The 20,033-nt window shown below is 33.2% G+C and overlaps 1 protein-coding gene across 6 annotated transcripts in view; it reads right to left on the reverse strand.

Annotated features, from left to right (window-relative positions):
• Nucleotides 1-20,033, reverse strand: part of LOC143055903 (neuralized-like protein 4) — a 43,600-nt gene that overhangs the window by 10,258 nt on the left and 13,309 nt on the right. For all 6 annotated transcript variants that reach the window (XM_076228952.1, XM_076228953.1, XM_076228949.1 and 3 more), the window contains 10 exons: nucleotides 19,721-19,883; nucleotides 18,762-19,004; nucleotides 18,292-18,370; nucleotides 16,594-16,763; nucleotides 16,182-16,310; nucleotides 14,620-14,759; nucleotides 8,689-8,901; nucleotides 4,884-4,982; nucleotides 4,471-4,590; nucleotides 2,409-2,576 (listed from right to left, as the gene is read on the reverse strand). In XM_076228952.1, coding sequence (XP_076085067.1) covers nucleotides 2,409-2,576; nucleotides 4,471-4,590; nucleotides 4,884-4,982; nucleotides 8,689-8,901; nucleotides 14,620-14,759; nucleotides 16,182-16,310; nucleotides 16,594-16,763; nucleotides 18,292-18,370; nucleotides 18,762-19,004; nucleotides 19,721-19,883 — 1,524 coding nt within the window. The remainder of the gene's footprint in view (nucleotides 1-2,408; nucleotides 2,577-4,470; nucleotides 4,591-4,883; nucleotides 4,983-8,688; nucleotides 8,902-14,619; nucleotides 14,760-16,181; nucleotides 16,311-16,593; nucleotides 16,764-18,291; nucleotides 18,371-18,761; nucleotides 19,005-19,720; nucleotides 19,884-20,033) is intronic.

The raw sequence follows: 20,033 nt of genomic DNA on the forward strand, positions 1-20,033 counted from the left end.
ACTTTCTAACAAAGGCTCACCTGAATCTATCTTCAACACTTGTCACTTTCTAACAAAGGCTCACCTGAATCTATCTTCAACACTTGTCACTTTCTAACATTATAGATCAGCATAGCAAAGCTTAAGGCTCACCTGAATCTATCTTCAACACTTGTCACTTTCTAGCAAAGGCTCACCTGAATCTATCTTCAACACTTGTCACTTTCTAACAAAGGCTCGCCTGAATCTATCTTCAACACTTGTCACTTTCTAACAAAGGCTCACCTGAATCTATCTTCAACACTTGTCACTTTCTAACAAAGGCTCACCTGAATCTATCTTCAACACTTGTCACTTTCTAACAAAGGCTCGCCTGAATCTATCTTCAACACTTCTCACTTTCTAGCAAAGGCTCACCTGAATCTATCTTCAACACTTCTCACTTTCTAACAAAGGCTCGCCTGAATCTATCTTCAACACTTGTCACTTTCTAGCAAAGGCTCACCTGAATCTATCTTCAACACTTGTCACTTTCTAACAAAGGCTCGCCTGAATCTATCTTCAACACTTGTCACTTTCTAGCAAAGGCTCACCTGAATCTATCTTCAACACTTGTCACTTTCTAACAAAGGCTCACCTGAATCTATCTTCAACACTTGTCACTTTCTAACAAAGGCTCACCTGAATCTATCTTCAACACTTGTCACTTTCTAACAAAGGCTCACCTGAATCTATCTTCAACACTTGTCACTTTCTAACATTATAGATCAGCATAGCAAAGCTTAAGGCTCACCTGAATTTATCTTCAACACTTGTCACTTTCTAGCAAAGGCTCACCTGAATCTATCTTCAACACTTGTCACTTTCTAACAAAGGCTCGCCTGAATCTATCTTCAACACTTGTCACTTTCTAACAAAGGCTCACCTGAATCTATCTTCAACACTTGTCACTTTCTAACAAAGGCTCACCTGAATCTATCTTCAACACTTGTCACTTTCTAACAAAGGCTCACCTGAATCTATCTTCAACACTTGTCACTTTCTAACATTATAGATCAGCATAGCAAAGCTTAAGGCTCACCTGAATCTATCTTCAACACTTGTCACTTTCTAACATTATAGATCAGCATAGCAAAGCTTAAGGCTCACCTGAATCTATCTTCAACACTTGTCACTTTCTAGCAAAGGCTCACCTGAATCTATCTTCAACACTTGTCACTTTCTAACAAAGGCTCGCCTGAATCTATCTTCAACACTTGTCACTTTCTAACAAAGGCTCACCTGAATCTATCTTCAACACTTGTCACTTTCTAACAAAGGCTCACCTGAATCTATCTTCAACACTTGTCACTTTCTAACAAAGGCTCACCTGAATCTATCTTCAACACTTGTCACTTTCTAACAAAGGCTCACCTGAATCTATCTTCAACACTTGTCACTTTCTAACAAAGGCTCACCTGAATCTATCTTCAACACTTGTCACTTTCTAACAAAGGCTCACCTGAATCTATCTTCAACACTTGTCACTTTCTAACAAAGGCTCACCTGAATCTATCTTCAACACTTGTCACTTTCTAACAAAGGCTCACCTGAATCTATCTTCAACACTTGGCACTTTCTAACAAAGGCTCACCTGAATCTATCTTCAACACTTGTCACTTTCTAACAAAGGCTCACCTGAATCTATCTTCAACACTTGTCACTTTCTAGCAAAGGCTCACCTGAATCTATCTTCAACACTTGTCACTTTCTAACATTATAGATCAGCATAGCAATAAGAACTTAAATTCTTGTATTTGCTGATCCTTTTAGTTATTTACACTTTCTCTCTACTATAGTGTTTACCAAAATGGGTTAACCATCTTTTTGTAAAGGGCCAGTAAAATTTCAGCTATATGTCATTTTTTTGGATCTTGTCTTGATGACCATTTTTGCTGTGTGATGTTTTTTTCTTAATTAGCCTATATAGTGTTTGCACAAAACTAATTTTAAAACTCTTAGTAGGAGTCCACTAACAATTCCAACTTTGTTTACTAATTAGTAGATATTATATAACTAAAGATCAAAGCCAAAAACTTCAAAATGGGGAAATAACTCCTATAAATTGCAGCCATATTGCTTATTTATAGATCTGTGATTTCCTTTGTGTACTTTTTAAGTTATAACATGTTACTATTAATAGGTTGCTTTAAACTGTTGTTTTGGTTAGTTCACATCAAATACTTTCTATTTGCATATAGTGGGAAATAATTACAAGAAAGTGATGATGCCCTTTGAGTACTAACCATTACATTATTTTAATTATAAGTTTTATGTTGTGACATTATTTTTATCTATAGAGCATGTTTATTTTCTATACTTGTTTTTCATGTCATCTTGAATCATTTCAGTTTCTTATAACACGTAAAACAAAACCATAAGTAACTTACTTGGAACAACTTATTTCTCTTGAGACGACAACTAGTAACGATAACAGCTTGATTATAACTACCCGCTCTTTGAGCTGTACAGTTACCCTCTGACAGAATTATATTCTTTCCATGGTTACCATGGAAACTAACATCACTGGATGTATCCTGATCCTGATCTTTGTCAATCTACAATTATATAATTTTTATATGATTTGCATATTAGGGAATACGTTGATATGATTATTCCACAAAACTTCCAGTAGTTGATCTTGACGTTGGTTATTTTTCAGTATACGATGTTGACCGAACTTCTTTTGGTAACCAATGTAAACAAGATGACAGCGATAATAACACTGATGCTACAGAATTTATTTTCATTGCATGTTAATCGTTAAAAAAAAATAGTACACAAAAACATTCGTTGAATAATAATAAAAGTTTTTGCAGTTTACCTTTTTTCAGATAGCAAACTTCATTGAGTACATATTGTTGTGTTAACCAACAAATATATTCATGCGCCAGTCCTATTCAATGACATAATTTACGTGCCATGAAAATGTGTTTAATCTTATAATAAATAATTTACAGTGTTATAACCATGACAATTGTTCAATTTGTTTTAGTAGAACTTTTTAATTTCCAAATTTAAAAGAACTAACAAAGATAGTGATTAAAACCACATCTCCTCATTTTCTAAAGCATCGCTAAACAATATCACGAGACAAGGAATAAACTATTCACAATCTAAATGTTTTTTATTTCTCATGAGGTTGGATATTCTGTCAGATATAATTCATATATACTAGTCCTATTTATTTGAGATAAATAACATCATTATTTTCAAGACTTAAAATTTGTTAAAGTAAAGGTCATCTCCCCTTACCTCAACATATCTAACATGATAGACACCAGACTGGTCAATTTAGGATACAGGCCTCTACAATAACTTTTTTTTCAACATGTCCAGTAGAAGAAGTACATTTGAAAACTTATTTGTCTGAATGAAATTGTTACTTGTCCAAATTTTTTTAATTAAAAATAACCTTTTTACATTTTAAGTTGATTAAAGGAACAAAACGAATTTAAACAATTATAGAACAGAATTTGATGTATTTCTTTTGAAATCCTTTTTAAAAATATGAGTCAAGTACAACTGAATTTAGTCATGTCACAGAACTTAAGTTCTAGTTTTCATCAATGCCAGTCTCATCAGACTCTAAAAATGAGGCACCATCTGATAGGCCTGTACACTCTTTGGATTTGTATCCTGTTTTTTGTTTAAGTTGAAAAAGTATGATTTTGTGAATTTTATGAAATTTTGGTAAATAAAAAAAAATATTGTTGTGAAAAAAATACTGGTATGGTATTTATTATAAAGAACAGAATAAGGTAAGAAAATGAGGTACTGATTTGTCTTGGTCCCAAAATGTCTCCTGCCTTGCCAAACTGTCTATCAATCATGTCTACTAAATATGTCTCCTACGGTGCCTATCTGTCTATTAAACTTTGAGCTAAACCTGTCCAGGTGACAAACTGTCCTGTAAAGTTACCTTATCGAACTGTCCTGTAAAGTTACCTTATCTACAAAGCGCAGCATTGATTCGGATCAGTAAGACTTGTTTCCGAGAAAAGTATACCTTTAGCCTGTTAAAAAGTACCTGACAAAGAACCAGTTAAAAATTATCAATTGCAAGTAAACATGTTGAAGAAAAAGGTTTTGCAATTGAATAAACAGAATACAGAAACATGTCAAATTAACATTTGTTTTTTTGTTTTTTGTTTATAATTATACTTTGTTCATCAAAGTTGGATGAAATTTATTTTCTGCAGAATTATTGTACTTGTCCCGACGGATAAGCTTGACACAACTTTTACTTGTCCGACCTATTTTCCCTCTGGTACCGGACAATCGGACAAGTGTTATTGTCGAGGCCTGGGATATCTTCTCTTTTAAAAGAACCAATCAAAGAGAAATTTATCTGCCCTTACTTCTACAATTCCTGACACAGCAAGCTGACTAGCAAGCATTGGATTATCTCCTCCTGGATTACTGATCACACAGAGAGTTATTTCCCCTTACCTCTACAAGTTCTGATACTGTTGACACTTGACTAGCAAGCATTGGATTATCTCCACCTGAATTACTGATCACAGATATTGATTCTACAGATCCGTATAAATCTATCACAGCAAACACATTCTGTAAGTAAACATAAGTGTTAACATAGTTTGATGATATATAAAAGTTGTTACAGAAAAAAAGGTAAAAATCTAACATTACACTAAATAACTATGAGTTACTTTTCAGTTTTCCATTATTATAGTCAAGAGATTGGTCTGCATCTAATATCATCTAAAGCCAGATAGTCTTCCATAAAGAAAACATGGAAATTTCAAAAACAGACAATGGCAAAATTTTCTCTTTCAAAATTTGTAAATAGCATATATCATGTAATCATTCAATATCTATATTTACTTTTGTACCCACTTTACCTTAGGAATGTTAGAAGCAGCAACGCCCATATCTTCTCCATTGATATATACATGCATGGTGCCATCGGCACATCTCTTCACCCCAACTCTGTTTCCTATCTGAAAATTGGACATAAATTAAAATGAAAGTTGTAAAAATAACTCAGAGCTATAAATATTCATAAAATTGAGAATGGAAATGGGGAATGTGCCAAAGAGACAACAACCCGACCATAAAGCAGACAACAGTAGAAGGTTACCAACAGGTCTTCAATGCAGCAAGAAATTCCCGCACCCAGAGGCGTCCTTCAGCTGGCCCCTAAACAAATATATATACTAGTTCAGTGATAATGGACGTCAAACTCTCCAATTATACACAAGAAACTAAAATTAAGATAATACAAGACCAACAAAGGCCAGGGGCTCCTGACTATATATATTCATGAATATTCTTGTCAGGTAAATACAGAGCTATAAATATTCATGAATATTCTTTGAAAGGTAAACACAGAGCTATAAATATTCATGAGTATTCTTGAAAGGTAAACACAGAGCTATCAATATTAATGAATATTCTTGACAGATAACACAGAGCTATAAATTTTCATGAATATTTTTTGAAAGGTAAACACAGAGCTATAAAAAAATAAAACAGCACGTTTAATAATTTATTGCGTCCGAAGCGCTTTTCTGGATTTACCTTCATCAGGAACGCTCAAAGCCAAACATTTGAAATCCGAAGATGTATAAGTACCGAAAATCGTTGAAGAGCTATATGTTAAAAATACCTAAAATAAATAGCCAAATTCATCTAAAGCCAACTTTGCCTGAGGGAGTTGAAACCTTAGTTTCATAATATATTCATGAGTATTCTTGAAAGGTAAACACAGTGCTATAAATATTCATGAATGTTCTTGAAAGGTAAACACAAAGCTATAAATATTCATGAATATTCTTTGAAAGGTAAACACAGAGCTATAAATATTCATGATTATTCTTGACAGATAACACAGAGCTATATATATTCATGAATATTCTTTGAAAGGTAAACACAGAGTTATAAATATTCATCAGTATTTTTGAAAGGTAAACACAGAGCTATAAATATTCATGAATATTCTTGAAAGGTAAACACAGAGCTATAAATATTCATGAATATTCTTTGAAAGGTAAAAACAGAGCTATAAATATTCATGAATATTCTTTGAAAGGTAAAAACAGAGCTATAAATATTCATGAATATTTTTGAAAGGTAAACACAGAGCTATAAATATTCATGAATATTCTTTGAAAGGTAAACACAGAGCTATAAATATTCATGAGTATTCTTGAAAGGTAAACACAGAGCTATCAATATTAATGAATATTCTTGACAGATAACACAGAGCTATAAATTTTCATGAATATTTTTTGAAAGGTAAACACAGAGCTATAACTATGTAATGCCGGCCTTCCCCCCTTTTTGGTAGTAAACCTACGTTTGTATAGTTCAGGATCTATGTGTATGGAATAGTTACCTTGTTCAATAATCAACTCAGATTTAATTCTTCTAATATTCTTTTAACGATTTTAAAGTCCAAACCCATCTTTATTGATGAAGATCCAGCCATATTTACCAATAATATAAACATTACGGGAATTCCCCTTAAAAGTTACATGGTTACTGATTGGTAGACAATTTGTAACGAGGTCTGTCATTGGTCAGTTGAAGGTATAAAAGCAAAAACAACACCAGAACGGGGAGATTGTTGGGTTAACAAAGTAGAAGAGCGGCAATATTTAAATAAGAAGTCAAACTATGTCGGATAATTACAACCAAGTATTAAAAGTTAGTAAATACGGTATATAATAACCGTTATCTTTGTATATTACTCTAAGGTTGTCGGTGCTGGTGGTAAGGTTGTGGGTGACAGTGCTAAGGTTGTCGGTGCTGGTGCTTAGGGTGCCGGTGACGGTGCTAAGGTTGTAGGTGCTAAGGTTATCGGTGACGGTGCTAAGGTGGTCGGTGCTGGTGCTAAGGTTGTAGGTGCTAAGGTTATCGGTGACGGTGCTAAGGTGGTCGGTGCTGGGGCTAAGGGTGCCAGTGAAGGTGCTGAGGTTGTAGGTGCTAAGGTTGCCGGTGACGGTGCTATGGTTGTCGGTGTTGGTGCTAAGTAGGGTTGCCGTGACGGTGTTAAAGTTGTTGGTCTCGGTACTTAAATTTGCGAGGTTTTTATTATATCAAGTTGGTGGGGTATAAAGTAAAATTTGGGTATAAAATCTTCGTTTAGGGAGATTATACAAATAGTCCAAATAAGTAACCCCTTTAAAACTGGACTGTTGAGAAATATATAATCGGGTTGTATGTCAAAGTAGGACCAAGCATTACCGGGAACTCGACCAGACCAGTGACAGAGCCGGCAAGACCCAGCCTCTCCAACGGAGATTATTGATTTTCGTACAAATAAAATATGAAACTTTATTTATTTAGACATTTTATTTCATAACTATATATATACAAGTATACGTTTTCCCATTCTGTAACGTGTTTGGTCCGACGGTTAAAAGTGGACGTCGAACCTTACACTTTATAGATCCTTTAAATCCCTTTTTCTTTGTGACACTGTGTTCTCTGGTGGCCGACTCTAACACCAGGGAGGCGGCGTTACAACTATTCATGAGTATTCTTGAAAGGTAAACACAGTGCTATAAATATTCATGAATGTTCTTGAAAGGTAAACACAAAGCTATAAATATTCATGAATATTCTTTGAAAGGTAAACACAGAGCTATAAATATTCATGATTATTCTTGACAGATAACACAGAGCTATATATATTCATGAATATTCTTTGAAAGGTAAACACAGAGCTATAAATATTCATCAGTATTTTTGAATGGTAAACACAGAGCTATAAATATTCATGAATATTCTTGAAAGGTAAACCCAGAGCTATAAATATTCATGAATATTCTTTGAAAGGTAAAAACAGAGCTATAAATATTCATCAATATTTTTGAAAGGTAAACACAGAGCTATAAATATTCATGAATATTCTTTGAAAGGTAAAAACAGAGCTTTAAATATTCATGAATATTCTTGAAAGGTAAACACAGAGCTATAAATATTCATGAATACTCTTTGAAAGGTAAACACAGAGCTATAAATATTCATGAGTATTCTTGAAAGGTAAATACAGAGCTATAAATATTCATGAATATTCTTGAAAGGTAAAACACAGAGCTATAAATATTCATGAATATTCTCGAAAGGTAAACACAGAGCTATAAATATTCATGAATATTCTTGGAAGTAAAACACAGAGCTATCAATATTCATGAATATTCTCAAAAGGTAAACACAGAGCCATAAATATTCATGAATATTCTTGACAGATAACACAGAGCTATAAATATTCATGAATATTCTTGACAGATAACACAGAGCTATAAATATTCATGAATATTCTTTGAAAGGTAAACACAGAGCTATAAATATTCATGAGTATTCTTGAAAGGTAAACACAGAGCTATAAATATTCATGAATATTCTTGAAAGGTAAAACACAGAGCTATAAATATTCATGAATATTCTCGAAAGGTAAACACAGAGCTATAAATATTCATGAATATTCTTGAAAGGTAAAACACAGAGCTATCAATATTCATGAATATTCTCAAAAGGTAAACACAGAGCCATAAATATTCATGAATATTCTTGACAGATCACACAGAGCTGTAAATATTCATGAGTATTCTCAACAGATAAACACAGCTATATTCATGAATAATATAAACCAGTACCGTATACATCTTCTCTATGTACAATACAATTTATTAGACTTACCTCTAGTCTATATAAAGATGGAGTATAATTTTCCTTAATAAGTGAGCCACATTTCTTGACCTCTGAGCCCAGAACTACCCATGTTGGTTTAGAGACTAGTTCTGTAGCTCTGGTGGGGACCAAGGACTGTGGAGTAGAGTCAGATATAGCTGAACTGGTCAGTCCAATGTGTAACGATCCAGACCAAACTTTGGATAATGTTTCTATTCTTATCTACAAATAAAGGAATATGATATAGCTGAACTGGTCAGTCCGATGTGTAACGATCCAGACCAAACTTTGGATAATGTTTCTATTCTTATCTACAAATAAAGGAATATGATATAGCTGAACTGGTCAGTCCAATGTGTAACGATCCAGACCAAACTTTGGATAATGTTTCTATTCTTATCTACAAATAAAGGAATATGATATAGCTGAACTGGTCAGTCCAATGTGTAACGATCCAGACCAAACTTTGGATAGTGTTTCTATTCTTATCTACAAATAAAGGAATATGATATAGCTGAACTGGTCAGTCCAATGTGTAACGATCCAGACCAAACTTTGGATAGTGTTTCTATTCTTATCTACAAATAAAGGAATATGATATAGCTGAACTGGTCAGTCCAATGTGTAACGATCCGGACCAAACTTTGGATAGGGTTTCTATTCTTATCTACAAATAAAGGAATATGATATAGCTGAACTGGTCAGTCCGATGTGTAATGATCCAGACCAAACTTTGGATAGTGTTTCTATTCTTATCTACAAATAAAGGAATATGATATAGCTGAACTGGTCAGTCCAATGTGTAACGATCCGGACCAAACTTTGGATAGGGTTTCTATTCTTATCTACAAATAAAGGAATATGATATAGCTGAACTGGTCAGTCCGATGTGTAATGATCCAGACCAAACTTTGGATAGTGTTTCTATTCTTATCTACAAATAAAGGAATATGATATAGCTGAACTGGTCAGTCCGATGTGTAACGATCCAGACCAAACTTTTGATAGTGTTTCTATTCTTATCTACAAATAAAGGAATATGATATAGCTGAACTGGTCAGTCCGATGTGTAACGATCCAGACCAAACTTTGGATAGTGTTTCTATTCTTATCTACAAATAAAGGAATATGATATAGCTGAACTGGTCAGTCCAATGTGTAACGATCCGGACCAAACTTTGGATAGGGTTTCTATTCTTATCTACAAATAAAGGAATATGATATAGCTGAACTGGTCAGTCCGATGTGTAATGATCCAGACCAAACTTTGGATAGTGTTTCTATTCTTATCTACAAATAAAGGAATATGATATAGCTGAACTGGTCAGTCCGATGTGTAACGACCCAGACCAAACTTTTGATAGTGTTTCTATTCTTATCTACAAATAAAGGAATATGATATAGCTGAACTGGTCAGTCCGATGTGTAACGATCCAGACCAAACTTTGGATAGTGTTTCTATTCTTATCTACAAATAAAGGAATATGATATAGCTGAACTGGTCAGTCCAATGTGTAACGATCCGGACCAAACTTTGGATAGGGTTTCTATTCTTATCTACAAATAAAGGAATATGATATAGCTGAACTGGTCAGTCCGATGTGTAATGATCCAGACCAAACTTTGGATAGTGTTTCTATTCTTATCTACAAATAAAGGAATATGATATAGCTGAACTGGTCAGTCCGATGTGTAACGATCCAGACCAAACTTTGGATAGTGTTTCTATTCTTATCTACAAATAAAGGAATATGATATAGCTGAACTGGTCAGTCCGATGTGTAACGATCCAGACCAAACTTTTGATAGTGTTTCTATTCTTATCTACAAATAAAGGAATATGATATAGCTGAACTGGTCAGTCCGATGTGTAACGATTCAGACCAAACTTTGGATAGTGTTTCTATTCTTATCTACAAATAAAGGAATATGATATAGCTGAACTGGTCAGTCCGATGTGTAACGATCCAGACCAAACTTTTGATAGTGTTTCTATTCTTATCTACAAATAAAGGAATATGATATAGCTGAACTGGTCAGTCCGATGTGTAACGATCCAGACCAAACTTTTGATAGTGTTTCTATTCTTATCTACAAATAAAGGAATATGATATAGCTGAACTGGTCAGTCCGATGTGTAATGATCCAGACCAAACTTTTGATAGTGTTTCTATTCTTATCTACAAATAAAGGAATATGATATAGCTGAACTGGTCAGTCCGATGTGTAACGATCCAGACCAAACTTTTGATAGTGTTTCTATTCTTATCTACAAATAAAGGAATATGATATAGCTGAACTGGTCAGTCCGATGTGTAATGATCCAGACCAAACTTTGGATAGTGTTTCTATTCTTATCTACAAATAAAGGAATATGATATAGCTGAACTGGTCAGTCCGATGTGTAATGATCCAGACCAAACTTTGGATAGGGTTTCTATTCTTATCTACAAATAAAGGAATATGATATAGCTGAACTGGTCAGTCCGATGTGTAACGATCCAGACCAAACTTTGGATAGGGTTTCTATTCTTATCTACAAATAAAGGAATATGATATAGCTGAACTGGTCAGTCCGATGTGTAACGATCCAGACCAAACTTTTGATAGTGTTTCTATTCTTATCTACAAATAAAGGAATATGATATAGCTGAACTGGTTAGTCCAATGTGTAACGATCCCAACCAGACTTTGGATAGGGTTTCTATTCTTATCTACAAATAAAGGAATATGATATAGCTGAACTGGTCAGTCCGATGTGTAACGATCCAGACCAAACTTTGGATAGTGTTTCTATTCTTATCTACAAATAAAGGAATATGATATAGCTGAACTGGTCAGTCCAATGTGTAACGATCCCAACCAGACTTTGGATAGGGTTTCTATTCTTATCTACAAATAAAGGAATATGATATAGCTGAACTGGTCAGTCCAATGTGTAACGATCCGGACCAAACTTTGGATAGTGTTTCTAATCTTATCTACAAATAAAGGAATATGATATAGCTGAACTGGTCAGTCCAATGTGTAACGATCCGGACCAAACTTTGGATAGGGTTTCTATTCTTATCTACAAATAAAGGAATATGATATAGCTGAACTGGTCAGTCCAATGTGTAATGATCCAGACCAAACTTTGTATAGTGTTTCTATTCTTATCTACAAATAAAGGAATATGATATAGCTGAACTGGTCACTCCAATGTGTAACGATCCAGACCAAACTTTGGATAGGGTTTCTATTCTTATCTACAAATAAAGGAATATGATATAGCTGAACTGGTCAGTCCGATGTGTAACGATCCCAACCAAACTTTGGATAGTGTTTCTATTCTTATCTACAAATAAAGGAATATGATATAGCTGAACTGGTCAGTCCAATGTGTAACGATCCGGACCAAACTTTGGATAGTGTTTCTAATCTTATGTACAAATAAAGGAATATGATATAGATGAACTGGTCAGTCTGATGTGTAACGATCCAGACCAAACTTTGGATAGTGTTTCTATTCTTATCTACAAATAAAGGAATATGATATAGCTGAACTGGTCAGTCTGATGTGTAACGATCCAGACCAAACTTTGGATAGCGTTTCTATTATTATTACCAATGTCATTTCAACTGATCGGGCGGAGCTTACGTTTTAATTTGCATACGGACAGTCTATTTGAAGATGTGTGTGATTAGGATGATTGCCGTTATAATTATTACTGATTTCTAATCACCTATCAGTGCCATCAAAGGAATTTACAAAAGAACAACTGGACACTTCATTGATGAGTTTATCCTAAAACACCTATCTATAGATGGAATGGTTTATTATGATCGAAACGGTAAACTCCGCCCAGTCAAGTGAAATAAATTGAGTAATATCTACAAATAAAGGAATATTTAAAACATATGTTCAGAGTAGAATTGAAGGTTTTCCGTCTCACATGTGTATAATTCAAAATATTTAATTGAACTGTCTATTGCTTTTACATAAGTTGTATTTTAGTGGGTCTTACTAATTATTTAAATTGAGCCATTCACAAATGATATTTACATTTTGTTCTCATGTTACACTGTCCTATGTGTGTCTAACTGGTTAATTAAGTTGAGCCATTCACCAATGATATTCACATTTTGTTCTCATGTTACACTGTCCTATGTGTGTCTTATTAGTTAATTAAGTTGAGCCATTCACCAATGATATTTACATTTTGTTCTCATGTTACACTGTCCTATGTTAAGGGAGAACCACATTTCCTAGGGTTGAGTGTTAACAAACATGTGTAACCTCTCTACATTCTCAATGTGTCTGTCCAAGGCTAGGAACCTGTAATTTAGTGGTCTTGTAGGTTCATGTCTGTCATATTTATTACAAAGTGGAAATGCTATCATTCCCTTAGGATCCATTCTTATATGATTTGCATATTAGGGAATACGTTGTTATGATTGGTCGATAGGACTTCTGGTGGTTGATCTTGATGTTTTTATTTTTCGATAAACAATGTTGACCAAACTTCCTTTCGTAACCAATGTAAACAAGATGGCAGCGATAATAACACCGACGTTAACAAAATTTATTTTCACTGCACGTAAATTGTTTAATTAAATAATAAACACAAAAAGATTTGTTTGAATGATAATAAGAGTGTTTGCAGTTTACTTTTTATCAGATAGCAAATTTCATTGAGTACATATTTTTGCTTTAATTAACCAACAAATATATTCATGCGCCAAACAAATATATTTATGTGCCAAACAAATATATTCATGCGCCAAACAAATATATTCATGTGCCAAACAAATATATTCATGTGCCAAACAAATATATTCATGTGCCAAACAAATATATTTATGTGCCAAACAAATATATTCATGCGCCAACAAATATATTCATGTGCCAAACAAATATATTCATGTGCCAAACAAATATATTTATGTGCCAAACAAATATATTCATGTGCCAAACAAATATATTCATGCGCCAAACAAATATATTCATGTGCCAAACAAATATATTTATGTGCCAAACAAATATATTCATGTGCCAAATAAATATATTTATGTGCCAAACAAATATATTCATGCGCCAAACAAATATATTCATGTGCCAAACAAATATATTCATGTGCCAAACAAATATATTTATGTGCCAAACAAATATATTCATGTGCCAAACAAATATATTCATGTGCCAAACAAATATATTCATGCGCCAAACAAATATATTCATGTGCCAAACAAATATATTCATGTGCCAAACAAATATATTCATGTGCCAAACAAATATATTCATGCGCCAAACAAATATATTCATGTGCCAAACAAATATATTCATGTGCCAACAAATATATTCATGTGCCAAACAAATATATTCATGTGCCAAACAAATATATTCATGTGCCAAACAAATATATTCATGCGCCAAACAAATATATTCATGTGCCAAACAAATATATTCATGCGCCAAACAAATATATTTATGTGCCAAACAAATATATTCATGCGCCGGTATTCAATAACATAAATATACAATTTACATGTGACAGAGATAACGAGTGTTGAAAAATATATTCCCTATCTCCTATTTTATAGAATTATAAGGATTAAATGCCTTCTTCAAGGAATTTATTGGTGTATAACCTGGACCAATTCACTCACAAACAAATAAAAGTCCTTAAAGGAATTTATTGGTGTATAAACTGGACCAAGTCACTCACAAACATATCATAAAAGTCCTTCCGACTTTTATTTGTTTGTGAGTGAATTGGTCCAGTTTATACACCAATAAATTCCTTTAAGAAGGTGTTTAATCCTATAATGAAAATGAAACAAACAGCTAAGGGTACTTAATCATAAGTCAAGAGTAACAGATTATCTACCAAGAAAGACCATATTAAGTCTCACCAAAATTATTAAAGCAGGGAGCAAAAACTGTGGAAAGGAAAATACCTCAAAAAGTTCATCTCTTTTGAGTGGATCAGAACTAAAAACAAGTCCATGGTTAAAATTTCTCGTTCTACATGCAGAAGAACCATTATTTTTTATGGAAATATTCTTCCCACAACACTGGCTAAACTTGTGTGTGACATCTGAAAAATAGAATAAGTTACCTTTAATAAAAGTCATTTAAACCATTAATACCAGCTGCAGTTGTTTGAACCTATACTTAGTCAGGAATCTGATGTTCAGTAGTTGTTGTTTGTTGATCATGTTGATGTGGTTCATAAGTATAACTTGATTCTTGTTTTTTACATAGTTTAGATTGTTGGTTTTCCTGTTGGAATGGTTATACACTAGTATGCTTTGGGGCCCTTTATAGCTTGCTGTTTGGTGTGAGCAAAGACTCTGTGTTGAAGACCGTACTTTGACCTATAATGGTTTACTTTTATTAATTGTGACTTGGATGGAGAGTTGTTTCATTGGCGCTCATACCACATCTTCTTATATCTACTGTTTAAATACTTTGATTTGAGAAAGAACAATTTATCTGGTCAATAAACACAATACATTTTGTCATTAGTGATCAACTTTGAAAGATTAACATTTGAGCAGTGTCGGAAAGAAATCATTCTTATGCAAATAAATATACCGGTATGTTAACTTATTTCATGTAAAAAAAGATTCTACAGAAAGTCTGTAACTGTTTGAAAATTAAATTGAACTTTATAAAACAAACCAAATTTCATCTTTTATTTTATATTTGAATGTTCCAATATCAATCAAAGTTTTAAACATGTATATATATACGTGCATTTGTACAAGGTTGATTTCTATATGATGCAGCCCATTTCACTGCGTGTTGACTCAGAACAACTGACTACTCAACTTAACAAAACAATCTGTTTACATCTATTTATTGTGTATCAGGTCAATAGTAGTAGACAATACAAAACATACTATTATCATTCTGTATATTTACTGAGGACGTAGACTGAGATTTATAAGATAAAATATATAAGTGATATTATAGAATAGTCTTCAGTTTTCTTTATATCAACTGGGGGCCAAAGTCTGAGATTGATTAACATACAAATACAAAAACAAGTTGAATTTAAAGTCAGATATGTGTATTACATGTACAAAACAAACTTTTGCTTAATAAAAACAATTAACAAACTGATCTGATCTAATCTGTATATTAACTGAGGACAAAATCTTAATTGACAGAAGTGATTTTAAAGACTAATACGTCCTTATTCTGTATATTAACTGAGCACAAAGTTAGAGGTTAATGAGAGAAGTCATATCAAAGACTGATGGGTCCTTATTTGTATATTAACTGAGAACAAAGTTAGAGGTTAATGAGAGAAGTCATATCAAAGACTGATGGGTCCTTATTCTGTATATTAACTGAGGACAAAGTTAGAGGTTAATGAGAGAAGTCATACCAAAGACTGATGGGTCCTTATTCTGTATATCGAAGACTGATGGGTCCTTATTCTGTATATTGAAGACTGATGGGTCCTTATCCTATATATTAACTAAGGACAAAGTTAGAGGTTACACATTACCTGATGGTGATACTATTGACAGATCTGTACTATTTTGTAATAAATTATTATCTGTAGGAAGGACTCCAGAACCACTTGTAATAGACACTTGGCTACACTGTCCATATAAATCTATCACTGCAAATACACCTGTAAAATACAAAAAAAGCTACCTTTTGATGTCTATTTTTAGACTTTTTTTCAATTTCAATTGTACAGATTTATCTATTATGTATTATTGCAAAAGAAATAAATCATTTCCTCATTCAAGGATTTTTTAATTTCTACTCAGAGAAATCCATCACTCATTGATTAATTAACTTAAAGAAAAAAAGAGATCTTCAAAAAAGAAGAAATACATGTATCAACACACAAAACTGCATGTGTTTAGCTGAGCAGACCACTCACTGCCACTGACAATGTAACAACTTACTTGTAGAAATATCTGAACAGGCCACTCCCTGGTCTCTACCGTTATAATAAAAGTGTAGCGTCCCATCAGAACATCTCATCATCCCCAGACGACACCCCACAGTTACTAAATCTAAATCTAAAGGATAACCATTTCTTATAGTAGTACCATCCTGCATGATGGCAGATCCACTGAAAACAAAAAAGAGGACACACATAAATATCTTGACTAAATCATTGCAAGTCAATTTAAAATGAAAAGTGGACACATACAAATGTCAAGGCAACATCATAGAATATACTGTGGATTCATTTATTTTCGTGGGTATCAATTTTCAAAAAAAAAAAGACGTTTCGTGGTATACGTAAATTCGTGGATCGCTGATTACAACAACAAAAAATAGATATGTAATTCGTGGATTTCTTTTTGATTTAGGAGATCATTTAACCTCCTTGGTTTGATCAATAATAAAACAAAACAAAAAAGAAGAAATTCATTGAAAAAGCTCGCTTGGTCATTCTAGGCTAAAGTGTTCATTGATAACTTCGATTACAATAATGGACAGAGACAACTAATTATTTGTTTGTTTTACAATTTATAAATTCTTGTCTGAATTCTAAAAGGCATTCAAAACTTTATGATTGAAAGCTCATTTCCCTAATCACGATATAATAAACAGTGATATAAGTCTAAGGTGTGAAAATAAATGTTCCTGTCATAATCAATATAACCTACGGGCAATATCCCCGTACTTAATCCTATTGATGTTTAATCACTGGTAAACCAAACTATGACACGGTAATTAACAACTTGCAGTTATTTTCCATGAACAGTTTTAATCAATTTTAAAAAGTAAATTATCACTGATATTAGATATATTTATCATAGATTTAATTAAAATACTTGTATCTTCTTTCAATAAAAAAAGCATGTGTTATGTTACAATGTTTATCGCTAGTCAACACTATACTTGAACTGCATAACATAACAGGAAATAAACATCCGACTCAATACACATTTCTCGGGATTATTCTTCGTTGAATTCTTAAATTCGTGGTTCGCTGTTACCCACGAAATCCACGAAAATTGGTATACCACGAATAAAAATGAATCCACAGTATATATAATAGAAAACATAAATACAATAGTTGCATTGTATCATAATCACTGGGGAAAACATAAGATGGACACACCTAAATGTAATAGCTGCATTGTATCATATTCGCTGGGAAAACATAAGATGGACCTAAATGGCATAGCTGTATTGAAGCAGATTCAATTAAACATGAAGTGGACACACATAAATATCAGGTCTTAATAGTAGCACATGCACTATAATTGTGTACCATAAAGGTATTGTTTGTGTACTATGAAGGTATTGTTTGTGTACCATAAAGGTATTGTTTGTGTACTATAAAGGTATTGTTTGTGTACTATAAAGGTATTGTTTGTGTACTATTAAGGTATTGTTTGTGTACTATAAAGGTATTGTTTGTGTACCATAAAGGTATTGTTTGTGTACTATAAAGGTATTGTTTGTGTACTATAAATGTTTGTGTACCATAAAGGTATTGTTTGTGTACCATAAAGGTATTGTTTGTGTACCATAAAGTTATTGTTTGTGTACCATAAAGGTATTGTTTGTGTACTATAAAGGTATTGTTTGTGTACCATAAGGTATTGTTTGTGTACCATAAAGGTATTGTGACTAGAACATACCTTAACATCCAGGTATCATAATCTATATCTGTCATGGTGTTAGGAAATTCTAAATCTTCTGGCTTGATGGCTGTTACTCCTAAAAAAATATACCAAAGAAAAATATTCTTAAACTTTTAAAAGGCTATTACTCCTGAAAAGAAGACATCACATAAATACTAGAGCTTTATACCTCAGGGAAACATAAAAACATTATTTCTCTTGATTTCTGCCTTTCTCCTATAAAAAAAGTATTTTCACTTTCATTTGAACCCTTTTGCATAAAACCTGAACTAAGTATTTTGCCTACTAACCCCCTCATTACAGCACAATCATAAACCAATCATTTTCTCCTGGGGACTGCCTTATCACACCCTAGAAAGAACAAGACACACAATTGACATAATTTACTAGGTCTGCATAAATAAATTCAATGGGCTCAACATAGAAAGACCAAAAAATAATTATTTTCATTGTTGTGGCTGACTTACCAGCCTCAATAGATCCAGACCAACGATCCACCATTTTCTCAATAATGATTTCAAACAGTTCGTTATCCTTTAATGGTCTGTTACTCATGATGATGGCATCATTAAATTCTCCCGTGGCATTAGGACGTGTAGCAGTTCTACCATTGTTGACAATAACAGCATTCTGTCCATGGACGAGATGAAACCTTAATTCTTCTGTCTCCACCATACTACTAGATTCTGCATCTGGAGAGCTGAGACTATCTGTAAATACATAAATAAATTACAATGTAATATTATAAATTGTTTTTTTCCACTTCTAAAAATCCTGCATGTTTTATGATTAAAATTGAGAATGGAAATGGGGAATGTGTCAGAGAAAACAACCCGACCATAGAAAAAACAACAGCAGAAGGTCACCAACAGGTCTTCAATGTAGCGAGAAGTTCCCACACCCATAGGCGTCCCTCAGCTGGCCCCTAAACCAATATATACTAGTTTAAATGTTCAGAATTAGTTTTATTTTCTTACATTTAATAATTGTTTTCTCCTTAGTATTTGATTTGCTGTCATCTTCTTAGCAAAAAACACATTTTCTTAATACAAAAACACTTAAAAGAACAGATAAGTTTCTACTGAATTGTGCTAATTTTGATCAACTGAATGAGATGATATTGTTAACAAGTATGAGAAACCGTGGAGTAAAAGGTCAGCCAACAACAAATACAAAATCAAACTCAAAATATGTTTATTTAAGTCCCTATTAAAATTTTAAGGTTTGCATGAAAAAAAAACTTCTCTTTTTTATAAAATAAAGAATGGAAATTGGGAATGTGTCAAAGAGACAACAACCCAACCAAAGCGTAAAACACACAGCCTTAAGCCACCAGTATAGTTCAGTCCATCTGTGAAAATATTTTTTTCTCATTATTTTACTGTGAGTGTCCAAAGTTTCCCTTTAAAACTTGTAATTGTCTTACCATATCTATCTATAATTGTGGCCTGTGCAGCTTGTCCATACAAATCAACTACACCAAACACATTCTCTGGAACATTAGTGGCTGCTTGACCCTGGTCTATACCATTAACATAGAAATTCAAAGTCCCATCAGCTCTTCTTCTAACACCTACTCTATCTCCTGCCTAAAATAGGTTAAATCAAAGAACTGTTAATGCTGTGGGACAGGTTATACCATTGACATAGAAATTCAAAGTTCTTATCTTGGCTCCTTAGCAATCTCCTGCATACAACATATTAAATCAAGGCAGAGTGACAGATAGAGGGACAGGCTA

The sequence above is a fragment of the Mytilus galloprovincialis genome, chromosome 13 (genome assembly GCF_965363235.1).
Source record: "Mytilus galloprovincialis chromosome 13, xbMytGall1.hap1.1, whole genome shotgun sequence".
NCBI classification, from domain to species: domain Eukaryota; kingdom Metazoa; phylum Mollusca; class Bivalvia; order Mytilida; family Mytilidae; genus Mytilus; species Mytilus galloprovincialis.